Genomic DNA, 19147 nt, shown 5'->3' with positions numbered 1-19147 from the left:
TGTACCAAGCATGTAGGAGTAGGACTTTTAAGTAAGTTTGATGCTATGTTATCGAGCATTTGCACATAGCTTTGTTCTACATAGTTGGAGAAAAGTGAAGCATCATAGCTCTGTAATCTCACCAGCAGTCTGGTAGTAGACTTGAAACTAGTGATTGAGATCATAAACTCATGTTTACAATGTTTCCTGAGGTAATAAATCAAGTGAGAAGTAGGATCATTTTCTCATAGACTTATATACAACCAGACTTCTTTTTGCAACCAGAGCAGTCGCCCCCTGCTGGATATTAGAAAGAATACAAGTTTAAGGCACTTCCTCATTGGTTCACTTCTCAGACTATTAGCAATTGCTAATTAGCTCATTTTAACATGCCACCATGCTAGACTAATACAGTGAGCATGGCAAACCTTATACAGTACCTCCTTCGGCATGTTAGCATTGACATTGTGAGCACGTTAGCATGCTGATGTTTGTTGACACAGAGCTTGTCTGGGTTGGGTTGTTTGAGAGTGCTGGGAAAAGTTAGCTTGTTCTCTTGCTCTCATCATGGTTAATTGGGAGTCATGGTGTTTTCCCTAAGCCCCAACTTGTCCCTGCCACTCTTTTGCTCATCTCCACCTCCTCTTGCAAGTCAAATAGTTCATGTTGAGCTTCGCAATCTAGCCGGAGGCAGGGTGTGGGAGGATGCTCTTCTAGCTTGTTTGTTTTTCATCTGACAACAGACATGTCCCAAAAGGTGCCGTCTCATTCCGTTGGATGCCACTCACTCGGTTTCAACAATAAATGCTTTATCCGTGGCCCCCACCATCACCTGAACTGTACATCCCCTCTCTCTAGAACAAAGCATTCAGTCATGACTCAGTCAAATAATCATTATGGCTCCTTAAGTACCTGTGTGGATAGGAGGAACTGGCAGTCAGAGTTGAGGAATGTGCTTCAATAAAGCTGCCTTTGAATGCTTGCTCAGGAAATGTCATAACAGCAGGTGAAAAAAAAATAAGACAGGACAGATTAGTTTTGCAGCTGCCGGTGGTAAGCAGCCATCAGTACACCTGATGGTCGAGCAGAGGGGTCTTTCCCACTCCGAGGGAAATGGACCACAGCATACTGTAACTCTAAAGTCACATGTGAAACATAGTTTGTTGCCATATCTAATAGTCCGATGTATTATCCAGAGTAAACAGTTATCCACTTTCATGTGTGCAAACCTCACATTTTAAAGTATAACTCACTACTTTATCTTTTTTTTTTAATTCCCCTGAAGAGACAAAGGCCAAAAAATGAAAATGTCCCTCTAACAAGTATCATCTGTGTAGCCAAAGCCTAATATAGCGTATTCTTCTGTGCCATGGAGCTCTGTTGTCATCTAAAAGCCATTAAAAACACATAAAAGAGTCATACTGTTGCACCGGGTGGAATATTCCTTTATTACAACGAACATGGCCTGTGTAGTTTGCTCTGAAACAACTCTGTGACTGCATTTTCAATCTCTGAAGGGTTCGCTCCATGTTGGGCAGACATCACTACTCTTGGTTCTTTTATGTGTTTTTAATAGTTGTTGGACTACAAGTTTGGAGTTTTATGGCGCAGAGGCATAAGCTATAATAAAAGGATAATATAATGTCAGGCTTATCCTTTAAAGCTCCTATGTGGATTTGGAACATTCTGGCTTCGGGGGACTCCAAGTGGTAATATAAAAAGACAGTGTGGCCGACTGCAGAGCACAGAATGAACGACTGAAAGCAGCACACAGACTGCACCCATTTCACCTTCATTGGTGAATTTTTCGAGAAATTAAGAAATAAAGTTATTCAGTAATTGGTAACAATTTATAACAACCATCACTTATAAATGGTAAACTGATAATTAATTAAACATAGTTAATAGTATTTTTACTGTTAAACAATGAAATGATAATTAATAATGTTTACTAATTATTAGTAACGCTATAATGGAGGTTATTTTAAACAATTCATTGTTGCACACATAACATTTTATATACTTTATATACAAATATTTGTCAATTATTATGAAATGATTTGTAAACCTTCAACAAATTGTTTGTGAAACATTTATAAACATTACATAGATAGATATTTGTAACACTTTAATGGTAAATACTGGTTTGTAAACCGTCTATAAGGATTATTTGGATGACTATTACAAAGTTGCAACTGATGATTATATTACTTATTATAATCATCATTTGCAACGTATTTATTAGCCATTTAACAGATGGTTAACAAATACTTTGTAAATCATCTATTAACATTATTTACATACATAGTTGATACTTTGTAAGAGGTTAATAATTGGTGTCTGGTCCATCTATCTATGTAATGTTTAGAAATGTTTTACAAACAATTTTATAAAAGTCTGCAAATATGTAATTATTAACAGATACTTGATATAGTGTATAAAATGTTATTTGGTGTGCAACATTAAACTGATAATAAGTACTGTACTAATGTAATCAGAATATAATTGTTATCGTCTCTTATCAGCTATGTTATTATTTCATATCACACAAAGTAAAGTTAAAATAACAGAAATTATAGCATTACTAATAATTAGTAAGTATTATCAATTATCATTGAATTGTTTGTTAACAGTGAAATATGTATTAACTAAGTTTAATTAACTATTATATTGAAATTCTACCCAGGGCCTTCAACCCTCCTATTGTCATCCCGTCGACCATCCAACTTTTGGTCTGGTTTGACGGTTTATAAGGCATAAATGATATATTATTACCCAATTCTGTGTTTCACTTTTTTTGGGGGGGGAATTTATGTTAATAAACATTATTTCCATGAAATTACACCTAATTTTTGAGTAAAAAAAAAAGCAGAAATGATTAATTATTTGACTGTAGTTAGAATCAGAGGAACATAATGTTGATGGATTATCATAGGCTGGTTTATGTCAAAGTTTAGTCAGAATATTATAATTATTATAATATAAAACATGTCCAATGGCAGCACATAATGACACCTTTTTAGCCAACTTCATTCCAACTCATTACCACAAGTTTTACCCTTTTTTTGTAATTTATGGTCAATATACTTCATTTACATGAGATTATACCTCATTTTTGAATAAGAACCCCCCCCTATTTTGGGGCAATTAGCTGAAAGAATCCCAAATATTTATGATATAATGAAGTTTGAAAACGGGTCAAATTTGACCCGAGGACAACAGGAAGGTTAAAGGGTCAAACATAGTGTGAAGCTCTCATAGAGTTATCTTATCTTAGTGGCTCTTTATCTGTTCATCTCAACTCTGTTTGTCAGTGTCTGTGAGTGACAGACTGTGGACAGCAGAAGGTTGTGATGCTGACAGACCACCATCACACAGCCCCACCAACCCCCCCACCAGCACACTACTTACACACTGCTAGGCCAGCACCCCCTTCAGTTACAGACTGGGACAACAAACCAGACCAGCATCATCCTCCCTGTTAACTGCCACGCAATCCATCCAGGTTTAGGCAACAACCATACAACCATCTGCAAACACACGTAAACACAAACAGTTGATTACTGCAGTGGAAGGGAAATTGTGGCCAACTATAGTTGCTGTATTGATTCAGTCAGTTGCTTTACAATGAGAAGATGTATAGAGTTATTGCAACCATACGTTCATACACGCGTTGTGGATGCACAATGGCACAGTTATGCACACACACACACACACACACACACACACACACACACACAAAGCTCTGAATATGGTTTAAACATATATACACACACAGAGAGAAAACATCTCATGAATATTAAACAAGTTTTGAGGGTTCCAACTGAACGCACAGCTCTCTGTGTGCTGTGTGTCTTTGTTGAATAATTGATCCCCCCCCTCCCCTTGCAATCTGCATTTGTCAGAATGAACAGTTGTGCTTCTGTGTTCCTCTCCGAGAGGAAATCCACTTTTCACGGCTCCAGCTCAACAGGCTTATAGGTGAAACACTGAAGCACATCGTATTTGTCATCGGGTTAATGTTTTATCTAAATTTACAGGATGTGCATTTAATGCTGAGCATGCAACTTCAATTTCACATCTTTCTCGACAGGTATGAGATCAAGTATGACAAGGACGACTACGTGCTGAGAGTGAAGAAGGCTTCCGTTAACGACGAGGGCGCGTTCACCTGTGTGGCAGAAAACCGTGTGGGCAAGCTGGAGGCCTCCGCCACTCTCACAGTCAGAGGTATGAAATCTTTGGTGTTTTTTCACATTAGCTAGCACGTGACAACTCCGAGAAGTCCTGGACCACTGATGTTATTCTACCTGTCCACCTATATGAGGTTTGGATTTGCACTTTACTCCGTAGGGTCCCCTTTACACAAATGGAACTCCAGAATGCTGACTCTCACAGCCAAGAGAGATGTAGTAGACAGTCTATGAATCTGTTTAATTATTACATTTCCAAGTGCGCCGTCGACACGCTCTGCCGCCCTCCCCCCCACCGTCGTGGTGGTCTGCTAGCCACGCTATACCCTCTATGCTGTAACCACCCAGTCAGCAAAGCCATTTCACAGATTACTGGTGCACACCGCCGGTCCCACACCTGGGGTTTGCAAGGTTAATAAAAACATTCTAACCATAATTTTCCCCTCTTTCACCACTCTTCTTCCCATTAAACCCAAGTGTTTAAGGTCTCTGTGGAGCGCTTTATGGCAACACAGGGTCTGAGTTCTCTTTTTTGGAAGGTGGATTTGTTAAAGTATCATCTTAGTGTTGAGGACACATACAGCAGCAGAGACGGAACGCTGGGAAGCCACTATCTGTGCCAACTCTTCTGGATAGAGAGAGTGGGCTTTCAGGAGCTCCAGTCTCTGGATGAAACCCACATGCTGTCTGCACTTTAAAATCTTTTTTGCTCTCTCTCTTCCACTTGCTCTCTTTTTTTCTGCTCTGTCCATCAGCACTAGTGATAAACACACCCTCGCCTTGCTATTACAAACACACACCATCTGTAGAATTGTAGATTTCATTAATGCAGTCAGCGAAGGTACAGTAGTGTCTTTGTCTCTGTTGAGTAGAATCGGCTGCCCCTGCAGGTATTGACCACCAGGGGGCGCTCACACCAGACTGCCTTTAACATTCCGTGTCTGAGAAGCAGAGGCTTTGAGCTCATCAATAATGTGTCCAGTGGACCAAACACTACTGGACCTTCCCTGCCGTGCTTACCCTGTGCCAGAAATGTGTTGGCCCCAACACGACGTCATTCATTCTGACTTTGATTTCTTTTGTCTTATTTTGCTTTGTTTGTTCTGTTCGTCTTTTGTTTGTTGTGTATGTTTGTTTGTGTCTTAATTTGTTCCTTTTGTGTATCCACTCCTCCATTGTTGTGTCTCCAGCTCGCCCTGTTGGTAAGTACCCATCCTTCTGATTTGATTCCATCCCGCATGCCCTCTCCCTCATACACATCATTGCATCGGACTGCTTGACAATGAATTACCATTGCTTTAACATTACTGTACTCCACTAACACAGGTGTCACATCACATCGTGTACCCTTAGTATTATTGTTTGCAAATAATGTTGTACTCTGTAGAGATTTTACAGCTGGATTACTAAAACACTAATGGCCTATTACACCAGGTCTGTTTGTTCACTGAATATGATGCGTACCCACTCAGCCTAATCAATGAAGCCACCTGCACTTATTTTGTTTGCAGCAACTTGACAGTTATTTGAAGCAAATCTCCAAGGAATTTTTATACAAATTCCAAGTTTTCTGAGTATCCATATATGTTTTGAATTAAATGTATAGAATTTACTTCAAATTAGGGCTGTCAAAGTTAACGCAAAACTTGTTTTAATGCCACTAATTTCTTTAAAGGGACTGTTTGTAAGAATCAGAATGTCTTGTTAACAGCGACACCTGTGGCCGTTAAGTCAACGAAAGTCAGCGTCGGGGCTCGCGCTTGCCACCTCTAAACAGACATGAAGGAGCATCACTCAAAACAGTGAGGCGACACACGTCAGCTAAAAGCACAATATCACTCTATATTTCAGCTGCTTGGCAGTAATGTTAGCTGACCAGACGAAGGTCTCTCAATGAATCAATGCTGATCCTAGTGTTGGCTTTTCCTGCCTCAGCCTCCCGACCGCGGCCGGAGGGAACAGGGGAGACACCGGAGTTTGGTCGGAGACGATAACGTATTTAGCATTTTATTATTTAGCATTTATTTCTGCACAAACGTCCACTGTACATTCACTAGATATTCTCAGAGCTACTAACTCTTCTGCAGTGTGTAGTGTGCGCGCATGCACGTGAGAGCGAAATAACGAGAACAAGCACGGTATGTGACTAAATGCAAGCAGGCAGGCAGAGGAGCAGAGTACAGCAGAGACTCCGGTCCTGGAGACCGAAGCCACGGTCTCCCCCGCGTCCTCCGACCGCGGCCAAAACTGTTTAACAGACGGGCTTCACTAGATACAACCAAGAGGTTTTGGTGCTTCACTGTAGTTTGTGTTGGAGTCTGAGTCTGAACAGCGTAGCCACACGTGAGCGCGCATGAGACACTGACCAGGATTGATTTATACGTGTAAGAAGATACAAACAGTCCCTTTAACATTAAAGCGATCGATCTTTTGAGAATTTTGAAGCTAGAGTGAAGACTCTGCTATCATATGAGGCTAGAAAAAACTAAGGAATCCATTGGTACCGAACCAAGGTCATGCTTGCTTGTTGGGAAGGCTAAATAACGCAACAAATTTACACAAAATTTTGCAGAGGAAAAACTGGTATGACCATTTTCAAAGGGGTCCCCTGACCTCTGACCTCCAGATCAGTGAATGTAAATGGGTTCTATGGGTACCCACGAGTCTCCCCTTTACAGACATGCCCACTTTATGATAATCACATGCAGTTCGGGGCAAGTCATAGTCAAGTCAGACACTGACAACACTGAAAACACTAAAATAAAGAAAGCATTCCATAGTATATCCTTTAGTGTTTAAATTATACCAAATAATTGTCTTTGATGAGTGCACATTCTTTTTGTAGGTTTGTATTTTTTATCACTTAAACTTGATCTCAACCGGCAGCTGATGGAGCTGGTGTAGGTTTCAGCGACATCGTCCTGCAGCACACATTTATCAAGTGCATTAACTCAACGTTTCCGTTACCCGTGTAGCACTAAACTGAAGGCTCTACCTTCAATGACTGAGTGGGCTGTCTGGCAGTTTGATAGTCTCAGACGTTGTCATCTCATATGGTCCAGGACGTGTTTAACTCGCAAGTCTTGAGGCCATCTGTGGATTTTTGGAACACGAAGCTGAGATCTGTTTGTTTTGGACGAGCTTCTCTCCTCACTGAGCCCCGCAACGCAGAGCCGGAGATCTCATTGTATTTCCCTCTGGGTCTGGAGAAGGTCAAGGCAGAACAAAATATGAAATTGTTAGAGGAAAGTGAGTGAAAATGTGCATCTGGAGAGAAAGGTGTGCTTTCTGTGAGTAGAAACTGAGAGGAGAGCAGGAACAAGAAACGTGCGTGAGGACAAAGAAGGGCGAGGAGAAGAATGACAGAAGTGTTTGTCGAGACAGGCTTGACTGGCACAAAAACCCAGACACTGCCTCAGTGGCAGGACTTTGGTTGCCAAAACAGCAGTGGCTGTTCTGCGATTGTCAAACTGTCAGCTCTCAAGAAGATGGAGGAAATTACACATTCACTCTGCCTGTGGGAAGAGACAGTAATTGCCGTCGACTTCTGAATAAAATATGATTGAACGTGGGATTTTAAAGGAGGAAGAGATGCTTCTTAGTTTGTGTTCCTGCCTGGGTGTACTGAATGGATGTCTGTCTCTCTCTGTCCATTTGTTCTTTTCACCCTGACCACTGTTTTATGCCGAGCCCTCTCCAAACCAGGCAGATGTGGCTTGTCATGAATTAATATGGGCGCCTGATCATGTGTTTCCTCAGGAGGGGACAGGAGGGAGCCTCTCACATGTCATTAAGGGTCTCTGAATCAAAAAAACAGGGCCATTGTGAGTTAGCCCTGGCCAATCTGTGGAACTGTCACACGCTGACTTCCTCTTGATTTGTCTCAGTTTTTGATCTGCTCTTCTCTGTGGGCCTCACTCTCCTTCTTTAGGTCCATCCCCCATCACTTCATCCACGAGTACTTTATTCCTTTTCCAATGTAATTTAAAGGGAGATTTAAAGTAGTGCCACAGGTATAGAATGGGTCCAAGACTGATCTCAGGCCAACAGGATAAAGCTAACAAGCCAAAACTATGGTTTTGATAGACACCGTTGGATGTTTTGACCTGGTATCAATTGTTCAAACAGTCAAGTGCAATGGGAAGCTTACCTAATTAGTAGGGTTGTCAAAGTTAACGCAATAATAATGCATTAACACAAATTTGTTTCAATTGAACTAATTTCTATAAAGCAGGACGAGGAAAAACTGGTATGACCATTTTCAAAGCGGTCCCTTGACCTCTGACCTCCAGATCAGTGAATGTAAATGGGTTCTATGGATACCCACGAGTCTCCCCTTTACAGACATGCCCACTTTATGATAATCACATGCAGTTTGGGGCAAGTCATAGCCAAGTCAGCACACTGACACACTGACAGCTGTTGTTGCCTGTTGGGCTGCAGTTTGCCATGTTATGATCTGAGCATATTGTTTTATGCTAATGCAGTACCTGTGAGGGTTTCTGGGACAATATCTGTCATTGTTTTGTGTTGTTAATTGATTTCCAATAATAATTATACACATACATATGCATAAAGCAAGTATATTTGCCGACTCCCATGTTGATTAGAGTATTACAGTAAATACCTGAAAAACCTCCCTTTAATGTATTTAATGCAATTAATTTGCGATTAATCACGATTAAGTATTTTAATCAATTGACAGCCCTATTAATTAGGTATATCAGCTACAAAAAGATGGATGATGTTGGCTACAATAAAGAGGATTTACAAACAGATGCCTTTGTTTTATTAAGTTTGGTGAAATCTAGCTGAACAGCAAATTTTTGTTTAGACATCCAGCTGCAAACAATCAGCCATACAAGCGAAGCCAATGATAAAACCTCAAAAACATTCACATAACTTAATTCTTTTTTGACAGCACTTGGTATCATGAATGTGAAAATAAGTTGGGTAAACTCTTTTCTATAAATGAAATAGATTTTATGAGAGCAGCAGACAGTGCTGAAGATGAAATGTGAGAAAGGACGAGGCCGGGCGATGCAGTGATAGGGACCGGTCTGGAAGGTGTTAAACCATATTTTTTTAGCGAGTAGTTAGCGATGCAGCATGTGGGATGAAACAGAGCAGAGGAAGTGAAGGGAGGAAACCGAGTCCTTGCCAGAGCATGATTTAGGAGCTCTGTATCAGGCCCGGCATTGTGAGAGCCACAAGATATCCGAGCTGCAGAAGGCCAAACGGGAAAGGCAGTAAATCTGTAGCCATCTGTACCATTCCCAACTGTGTGTATCTTTGACAAATACACACCCCCCCCCAAAAAGGGATTACATGGAGAAACCAGCCAAATGGGAAGAGTTTGGCCTTACTGGAACCAGCTGGCTTGTCAGCGAGAGGACTTACAAAGAAATCAAAAGAAACAGAAAGAGTGCAAGATGTTGCATTGCAACAATTCAGAATTTACAACAATCTGTAAAAATGGCTTCTACTATCTATTGTCTGCACTCAAAAATGTGTTGACTTTCATTATCTCTGCAGGAGCCGTGTTTCCTCTTGTAAGGAACGTGGCATTGATGTTTTATCTGGGCAAACATGGGACTTGTCAACATGGGACTAAGACCCCCAGTGACAGTCATAGAATAAACAAGTAGAGGTCTTGGGTCATGCAGTAAATTACCTCAGGTCAAAGTTCAGACGTTTTCAGAGATCTAGTTTTGCTGCTGAGATAATTGTGGTAATGTTCTGCAGTTGTACTTATTATTAGCGTATATGGCAACTGTGTGAGACAGTCCAGGTCAGTGGTAGTTCATATAGATAGACTATGGCCTAAAGCTGGAAATGTCTTCTTTGCATCTATGCTGGAATCCATTGTCATCCATATGCAGGACACTGTATTTTTTTTATTATTTAGGATAAAAAAACAGATATTTTAAATAAATTTATAAATATTAACATCTCTGTTGAAGCTGAAGTAGGCGAGATTGGAGCAAATATGATTAAAAAAAGTTATTTTTATAAAACGGTCACTATATTGTGACAGTAGTACATGAAACAGGTAACCTGAAAAAAAATCAGGTACCTCTGTGTCCTCTGTTGTCCTCTGGTGTCCTCCGGTGCTCCTAACGGCATCTGCAAAATTTCACATACCGGAGGAAAACAAACAGTAAAAGCTGATCTGAGGTCTGCTGTCCATCTGCAGTCTATGTGAGCCGGCTGTCAATCACTGGCTATGGACTCATTGGTGTTTTCAGTCCAAAAAGGCATCTAGCGGCTGTTGTCAAAAAGTACCGGAGTTTCGTCTCTTTGCGTCTGTACTCTTTGTGTGTACTATTGGTCAATGTACGTTTGTGTGAATATACAGTAGCATGTGTCTTTTCGGACGCACTGAGCAGTATAGCATTTACGTCGTCACTTCCTGAGAGCCTCCTTGCCAGTTGGAGACGTGTAACCGTGGTAACCCGTTCCAACCTTATGTGACCAAAACGACAATTTGTGAGAATCAAAATCTGAATTAATTTAAAGTATATATTACGTTGTGTAAAGTGCAAAGTGAAGTGAGTCTTATACTTACAGTTAAGTTGTTAATGTTACAGAGCCGTCCCTCAACGTCTGTTATAAACATTGTCATCGCTAGCACTTTGCATTGTGGGATATTTAGGCCGCCGTAATGTCCAGTGTTGCATACTGTAATATTTCACCTAAAATAGTATGCAATTTGTGTACTGTTGGTTTCATACTAAGGTTTCGGATCTCACATACTGTTTTACCAAATAGCATGTTAGTATGGAATTTTGGACACAACCTACAGTATATTCCATTATTCCTATGCATCCTATTATCTACGTACTTGGATTCACCAGCCTTTGCTTGTAAATTGTCCTGTGAAGATTCCTGATAAATGTTTTGGAAATGTGAGGGAGGGATGCTATGAAATCCTGCCTCTCTAACTGACCCACCATCGGGTAACGGTCAGGGAGCGAAGAGAGGCGACACTGCACACCAAAAGGAACTCGTATCTAATCTCTATACTCCTCTCTCTTTATTATTGAACTGCGTCTGCCAAGTTGTCAGTCAGAAACGTCTCACTCCGTCCAGACTGCGAGTGTGTGACAACTGGTCTGGCTCCTGATGGAGTCATGAATATTGACTGAGAAAGCTTCACACTGCGATTTCAACGTTTGATAGCTTTTCGAGCCTCTTCTCTGTTTGATGGAGAGGTGTTAGCTCGAAGTGTGGTAAACACAGAAATAGTGTTTTCTGTCTCTCACTCCCTGTTGATACAACTTTGATCAGAAGAACTGAGCCACTTCAGATCTTGACGTTTATATGAGATGCACACATGATTAACCCCTATGTGTCTACACCTGCTCATAGATGTGGATGTTTCCAGGGCATGGGTGTGCCTTTGTGTTGTCTCAGATCTAAATGCCATGTGACTAAGGTGTCTCCCTGTGTGAATGCCAACGTGACTTGTCATTCATTCAGCCTCAGCCTCACCTGGATGAATGGCCAACCTGGTTACCATGGCAATGATAGTCATTGGTGTCCTTCCCAGTTCAGAGCCATTAGAGAGCAAAAGATGGATATAACGCTGCATGGAAGCTCTGTACGGCACTCCCATTTTGATTTGACCATGTGGCTTGTTATTGCTTGAAATCCCCAAGCCCTGATGACCTCCAACCCTGATGTTTGGCCTCGCTGTGTACCACCGGACCACTAACACTGCTGTTTTTTGCCCTTTTGACTTCAGCTGCGCCCCAGTTTGTCATCCGCCCAAGGGACCAAATTGTGGCTCAAGGCCGCACTGCCACCTTCCCGTGTGAAACCAAAGGAAACCCTCAGCCTGCTGTCTTCTGGCAGAAGGAGGGAAGTCAGGTAAGTCTCACACAAAGCAGTTTGTAGCAAACATTTTTATCTTTTTGCATTATTTCTTACATGTGAAAATATATTACTCTCTTAGTCGGCAGCTTTTGTTATCTACTGTGCGTCCCTAGTGTTATCAACTCAGCACTGTTCGGATTCCCTTGGCTGTATGCACAATTGCTGAGTACTTATGAGTCTCCTGCCCTGCACACACATACAGACAGCACTGCAAGCTACACTATCTGCCATCAGTATCTTTACTACAGACACAGATACACCTTTGTTCTCCGGAGCTGCCAAACGACAGTGTGCCTGGCAAAGTGCTAATCGGTTTCCTGTGACCCTGCGCTGATAAGAGCGATCCTATCCCTCACTCGAGCAGATAACCCATTCAAATACCTGGGTGTCCTCACAACGCTCAACAACAGTGCCAATTAGGAGCCTGTTGGGGCTTGTAGATGAGCCAGAGATATGACTCAGCTCTGGCTAAGGTTCAAACACACACACACACACACACACACACACACACACACACACACACACACACACACACACATACACAAACACACACTTAGCCTGCAGGCCAACAATTACAGCAAAGTTCTCTTAAAAGAGTGAACAGAAGTGAGACACATGTTCATACAAACACTTTACCTCTAACCAATGTGTGACCTAAAGCTTATGACTCAGGAACACTGACTGGTGTTGTGAACTTGTCCAGATAGAGCAGATTTATATCCGGCGTGTCTCTCACTCTGCCATTAAAGATGAGCCTTTTGAAATGAATGCACTAGAAACACCTTTGTACAAGCAGTCGCACGCCTCGTCTGCACTTTGTGTAGCTTCCTGTACCTCGCCCACACTGACTGTATGAAAGGTATGGAGGTATTTGTTTAGAGAACTAATTAAAAAGCTAATTCAGTACAGTAATTAAATGGCAGAAAGGCCTTTTTTTATCACACTTGAGGATAATGGAGTGTACGTCTCTCCTGTGCTGGAGACGGGCAGACCCTAATTTATAAAAACAACATCATTTGTTGCATTAAAGTGATTAGGTGTAATTAAATCCAGGTAATGTATTTGCAGATCAAAAAAGAAAGCGCTGGGATAAAGTGGCTGCATAGCTAATAAAGAAAGTGTCATCAGTCCTCTGATTATTCCCTCTGATATATGTGGGATTGATTACCCCTTCCTCTTTAGCTGTTCTAAAGATATATTGTGTTATGTTCAGCCTAAGCTCAACTGGTATGGGGTGGTCTCTGTGGGCAAACAAGCAGCTCAAAACTGCTGTGGTATTGAAGCATAAAGGAAAGCAGTCATGAAGCCAACAAGAGCAAAAGTTGCCTTCATAACACAGTGGAGCCTCTGGCTTGGCAGAAGAATAAGTATGAAACCAAGTCATCAAACTGTATACATGTTGGGGAAGTATGTGTGTATGTGTGTATTTCCAGGCTGTACCGGTTCCATGTCCTCACTAATTGGCTGTTTGTACGTCTTCCTGCAGAATTTGCTCTTTCCCAACCAACCCCAGCAGCCCAGCAGTCGCTTCTCGGTGTCACCCAGCGGAGACCTCACCATCTCATCTGTGCAGCGGGCAGATGCCGGTTACTATATCTGCCAGGCGCTGACCGTCGCCGGCAGCATCCTCGCCAAGGCTCAACTGGAGGTCACAGATGGTGAGGGAAAACCGACGCGTAACTTCTTCCATGCCACCAGTGCGCTGACACACGGCTTAGTGCCACTGCAAATGTGGAGAAGTTGGTGCATAGAAACACAGATGTATTTTTAATACGCATGTTTTATTCTCTACCACATACATTCAGACATTTAGTCCTCAACAAAAACAATATTTAAACTGGCATAAATGACATCTGATTTGAGTTTGTCATGGTTTAAAGCTGGGGGAGGCAGTTTATTTTTGGTGTTACTTGGCAACCATTCCATAATAACTTTTCAGCATATTGTAATTCAAGTGGTACCCCAGGGTAGGCAGTTATCTGGAAAAGTAAAAAAAAAAAATTGGGAAATCCAGCCGTCAACCTGCAGCTCTCCTCTCTCCCCTCTCTGTCCTAAGCCCCTCCCACCAGACAAGCATTGGCACATGCACGCGCTTCATACAGTAACCAGTATCAGTACTGCTCATTCATTTCAAACATCATCCCGATCGTGACTATGATCCTGATGCCATCATATAGCTGCGATTCTATGAGAATTACCGTCCTGCTTTCTTTGCAACTGTGCGTGGGCCTTTAAAGCCCTTTGAGATGACATACTGTGATTCAAGGCTCTAGCTAGCTGCAATATCAGCAAAGTGTTTCAGAGATGGAGTGAAAGAGTTGCTAATAGTTAGGCCTCCTGCTAACCGTAGTCGTCATTGCTGCGCCACAGCTGTGAGCTCTGTTCTCTTTATACATCCACGGTGAGCTCAGGCAGAAGGCTAAACTATTAGAGAGATGGAGAGAATACGATGCTTTCCCTGAGCTACTGCCGTAGCTACCGTAGCCATGAGGCTAGCTCACAGTGCTAGCAGAAGGCTATTAGCTAAATATTAGCAACATTTTCTCTCCATCACTGAAACGCTCCACCGGTTTTGTCAGACTCTCTTCTTGATAAGTCCGTCTTCCTTGTTGTGTTGCTTTGCAGTGTAGGCAGTCGTTGCCAATGCTGGAATAGCAACTTTTCCTGCAAAATATTCTGCCGTAGAATCATGCTTTCACCATCTGAAGGGACTTGCACATGCATTTGTAGAACAGCCAATAGGAACGCTCTCTCTCTGAAATGACCTGTGATTGGTCAAAGTCTCCCATCACAGGCTAGATTTTTTAAATCCTGAAAACAGAGCCATGAGGAGGAGCAGAAGTCTAGTTTTCTCTCAGAACACTTGAAATACAATATGCTGAAAGGTTGTTATGGAATTTTTGCGCAATGATGCCAAAAATATACTGCCTACTGCCACTTTAACTGTAACACGTGTCTTGCCTTGCAGAGTTTATTTGGCCTTTAACACTGTGAAAGTATACACAAGCACATTTGTACAGGAATACATTCAGCTTTGGTTTGAGAGATGTCAGTATGCCCATGACCTTCAGTTACTGTGTTTTTGCAGTACGCTCCTTGTTTCATTTTTTTTCACCTGACACAATTTAATTAACATTTTCTACATTTCCTTTTGGAAAGGAAATAAAGCGTTGCCCTTGAGTTCCTTCAAGTTTAATGATCAGCTTTTGGGCGAGTGGGCGAGTATGTGTGTGAGAGAGGGAGCAAGAGAAAGAGAGGGGACATGATTGAGTGAGTGACTGACAATGGTTTTCTGTGGAATGAATTATGTGGAAGCATCTAATCTGCTCAGCTGTTGTGAAGGCAAGATCGACGGCCATCCATATGTCTGTTGAAGTACCTGCTAGCAGAAAGATTAAAAGCACGACCGGAACACTTTTTTCTCACTGAAGAAGCAGGTTCTATTGCACATACAAAATTGACATGTCCTTCAATTGCCTGGAATAATGTATCATCACATTTTACAGGCAAATCCTTATCAACAGTTAACCATTTCATTTTTTATTTTTTTTATAATAGCAAAAGGCATGTTAGCGAGAAGGGTGTTAGGCATGTCTAAAAGAAAAGGAGGGAGTGGAGGAAAGAGTACAGGAGGGCCAGGTCACGGTCAGGTCATGGCCACACCTGCCGCAGTCTTCATGTGATTTACTGCCCCGAGCTCCGACAACAGTCTGCGGAGTTCAAGGAGATCTGTAATGAGAAATTCCTGATCCAGAGACCCAAGGCCTTGGCTGAGCTTTGCCTCCTCCCTCTGTCACTCCTACATGCCATCCACACATACATCAGGCGCATCAAAATCCTGGACTTAGCAATGTCTTGTGCTTGTGCTTGTGCTCTAGCTTCTGTCGGCAGTCATAGCCTACTGTCTGCGCTTAATAGGGAAAGCATTGTAGTCATGAACTTTAAAACATGGACAAACATGGATGCATGACACAATTCAGGCTATTTTGTAGTGAAACAAAAGGCTTTAAAGCAGCAGTAGATAGAATGTTTTTTGGCATCATTGGGCAAAAAGTCCACAATAACCTTTCAGCATATTGTAATTCAAGTGTTCTGATAGATAACTAGACTTCTGAACCTCCTCATGGCTCTGTTTTCAGGCTTTAAAAAATCTAGCCTGTGACGGGAGACGTTGGCCAATCACAGGTCATTTCAGAGAGAGAGCGTTCCTATTGGCTGTTCATTCAACGGAGGCAGCTGTCAATCACTCGCAAACTCCGATCAAACGGTCAAACTAGGCAGCGCTGATCAAATATGAATTAATATTCTGTTGCCGTAATGCCTATTTGTCGCGTAAAATGTTTTTAGAAACATCTTGTAGTGTACTGTTTAGCTGTAAAATGAGAAAGTTTATGACTCTGTCTGGTAGCAGGTGCTTTGAATCATCTCTTGGCTTAGTTTCTGATTTGCATTATCGCTTTTGATTCATATGATTGTTTCGCCCAAATCAAAACATTCCAGAGGACTAAAACACTAATAGAAATATCATTATTGAAATGGATGTGTGACATTTGGCTTAATGTGTTTCTGCACAGTTCTTTCTCTTTCTGTCTGTCGTGACCCAACGCGAGAGGGCTGACCACAACACAGCAGGACTGTAGTACTTAGAAGCACTTCCTTTTTGTCAGATGTGGAGTGAAAATCGGGGTGGAAACGAGGGTGTGATAATGTGTTGAAAGGTTACCGAGGTAGACTCGGTAATTAGCCCCTGCAGGTCTGACATCATTAATCCATACCTTCTAATTAATGTGGGCTCTGTGATGCCAGGGGGACTCCACATTATTCAACTCTAAATATATAAACTGCCTGCATGCTAGAGTGCTAACTCTCTCTGAGATCACCTCTGACATCCCCACTATTTCACTGAAGGAACCCACAGGCTTTTCTTTGGCACATTATAACAAATGAATTTGCTCGTGGAAATGGGATTCATCACAGCGTTAGCCAGAGTGAAATTAGAACAAAATATAAAAGGATTGTCTTCTCTGATTATTTGATGTCTTCTTTACATCTCATATGAGTATCATGAGGCGGTTTCAGTAACATTCAGTACTTGAAATTCACCTTTCATTGTGCCCCTCGGTTCACATAATGAAGTATTTATCTGAACCACGCTGACTCAATAGGCAAGAGTCTCACCACTAAACTGTACCACAAAGTCTAGTAGTGTATAAAAATAAGGCGACCCAGGCAGTAACTGGAAACTGCTTAGCATCCCTCCGCCACATCAATGCAACTAGAAACACACTACTCAACTGTTCTCCCCTGCTTCCTGGAAATACAGGATATGGTCATTGTTCTGTGGTGCAATTACAAGACCTGCAGAGAAAATAGTCTCCTTTATGATAGGTATAGCCAAATCCATCCCCAGTGCATTTCATGATCAATGCTGTCACTTATTTAACAGTCAGACGCCATATGTGAAGACAGATTTCTATGACGATATGGATAATATGTTTTATCTTTGTATCATAGTGCTCACAGACAGGCCGCCGCCCATCATTCGCCAAGGCCCGTCCAATCAAACGCTTGGGGTGGACAGTGTGGCGCTGTTGAAGTGCCAGGCATCAGGAGACCCCATCCCCTCCATCAGCTGGCTGAAGGATGGGATCAGTCTGCTGGGAAAGGACGCCCGCATGTCCCTGCAGGAGCTGGGCAGCCTGCAGATCAAAAATGTCAAGGTAAAGGATTTCATTGGTCCTGTTGGTGTAAAGAATGACTCATCAATTTGTGCTACTGTGCCAATGTCATTTTACAATAGCTTTGTCCATAGCTACAGTTTAAATGTAATTGTATATCGCCAGCTCCCTTATTACCTCACACTTTGTCACCACTCTATTTTGTCACTGGCCTTTAAGTATCTTAATTTAAGATGTTTATACAGATATATGCATTTGTATGGGCATTCCTGCAACACTGCAGGATACAAGCTTTTGTAGAATTCAGTAGGACGAAGCTTAAAGGGATAGTTTGGGTGTTTTGAAGTGGAGTTGTATGAGGTAGATAGTAGTAGATGTATTACTTACAGTAGATGGCAGTCAGCATGCCCTAAGCTCAGAGAAACAGACAGAAGTAGCGACATGGGAGCAAAGCGATGTACTGCTGTGGACGTGGATGGCACCAAAACGTATTTAGCCACTTCGCCCTTTAAGTGGTAGATCATTATTGCGTGATCCTGTTTAAATCATTCTAAAATAAAAACCATAATAGCTAGAGCATTCATTCTTTTTGCAGCAGAAAGCTAAGGCTTTTGATATAGCATCATGACAGTGTACGCCCATGATGACGTCATTACCTTACGTTGTGCATTGTACAAAACGTGACGCCAACATGCGGTGGCCCCAGAGTATTGCCCCATAATGGCTGCGGGAGATCATTGTTTGCATGATCCTGTTTAAATTGATCTGAAATATACAGCATAACAGCTAGAGCAATCACTCTTCTTGCAGAAGAAAGCTAAGGCTCCTGTCTTCTTTGGATCATCATGTTATATGCTCTTGATGATGTCATTACGTTATGTTACGTGCGTAACATAAACTATCCAAACACCTTTGGATAGTTTATGTTCTCACTCAATCTGCTCATGACAATGCGTATGCATATTTTAACAACTAAAAACTGTGCAGAGTTCAAATAACTTATGAAGTGTTAAGAAATATGTTGTTAATGTTTCTATATTTAGAAATGTTTTGGATCAGTATGTTTTGTGTTAATTTAGTACAATTTTATGAAAAAGCATGATTTCTGTATTTTTGTATTTATGACACAATTTCAACCGTTCTATCAATTATTATGGTTTATTGACTTACATACATATTCATACAGAGCCTACAGAGTTTAGGGATATGAAGCATTTGAATACACTCCAAGAAATGACATCAGAATAAGCAGAAAATACCTATGTAGGTACTGGCGGACCATTTCTATTGCAGAGTTCAAAGGGGTTAAAAGAAAGTCTCCCCTAAAAAAACGATATCCGTTTTAGTGTATGTTATATTTAGAATATTTTCACCGCTTTATCTTGCCGTCAGACAACCCTTTCTGACGAGGAACTGAAC

At 41.6% G+C, this 19147-nt stretch overlaps 1 protein-coding gene across 7 annotated transcripts in view; it reads left to right on the top strand.

Moving 5' to 3' along the window:
• Positions 1–19147, top strand: part of robo2 (roundabout, axon guidance receptor, homolog 2 (Drosophila)) — a 353842-nt gene that overhangs the window by 278855 nt on the left and 55840 nt on the right. For 6 of the 7 annotated variants that reach the window (XM_037776246.1, XM_037776244.1, XM_037776241.1 and 3 more), the window contains exons 6-10: positions 4073–4209; positions 5363–5374; positions 11920–12044; positions 13537–13708; positions 17565–17770. In XM_037776246.1, coding sequence (XP_037632174.1) covers positions 4073–4209; positions 5363–5374; positions 11920–12044; positions 13537–13708; positions 17565–17770 — 652 coding nt within the window. The remainder of the gene's footprint in view (positions 1–4072; positions 4210–5362; positions 5375–11919; positions 12045–13536; positions 13709–17564; positions 17771–19147) is intronic. The other variant, XM_037776242.1, reaches the window with a different exon arrangement.

Source organism: Sebastes umbrosus, chromosome 7 (genome assembly GCF_015220745.1).
Source record: "Sebastes umbrosus isolate fSebUmb1 chromosome 7, fSebUmb1.pri, whole genome shotgun sequence".
Lineage (NCBI taxonomy): Eukaryota > Metazoa > Chordata > Actinopteri > Perciformes > Sebastidae > Sebastes > Sebastes umbrosus.
The sequence above is the reverse complement of the archived record's forward strand: the minus strand, read 5'-3'. Positions and strand labels throughout refer to the sequence as shown.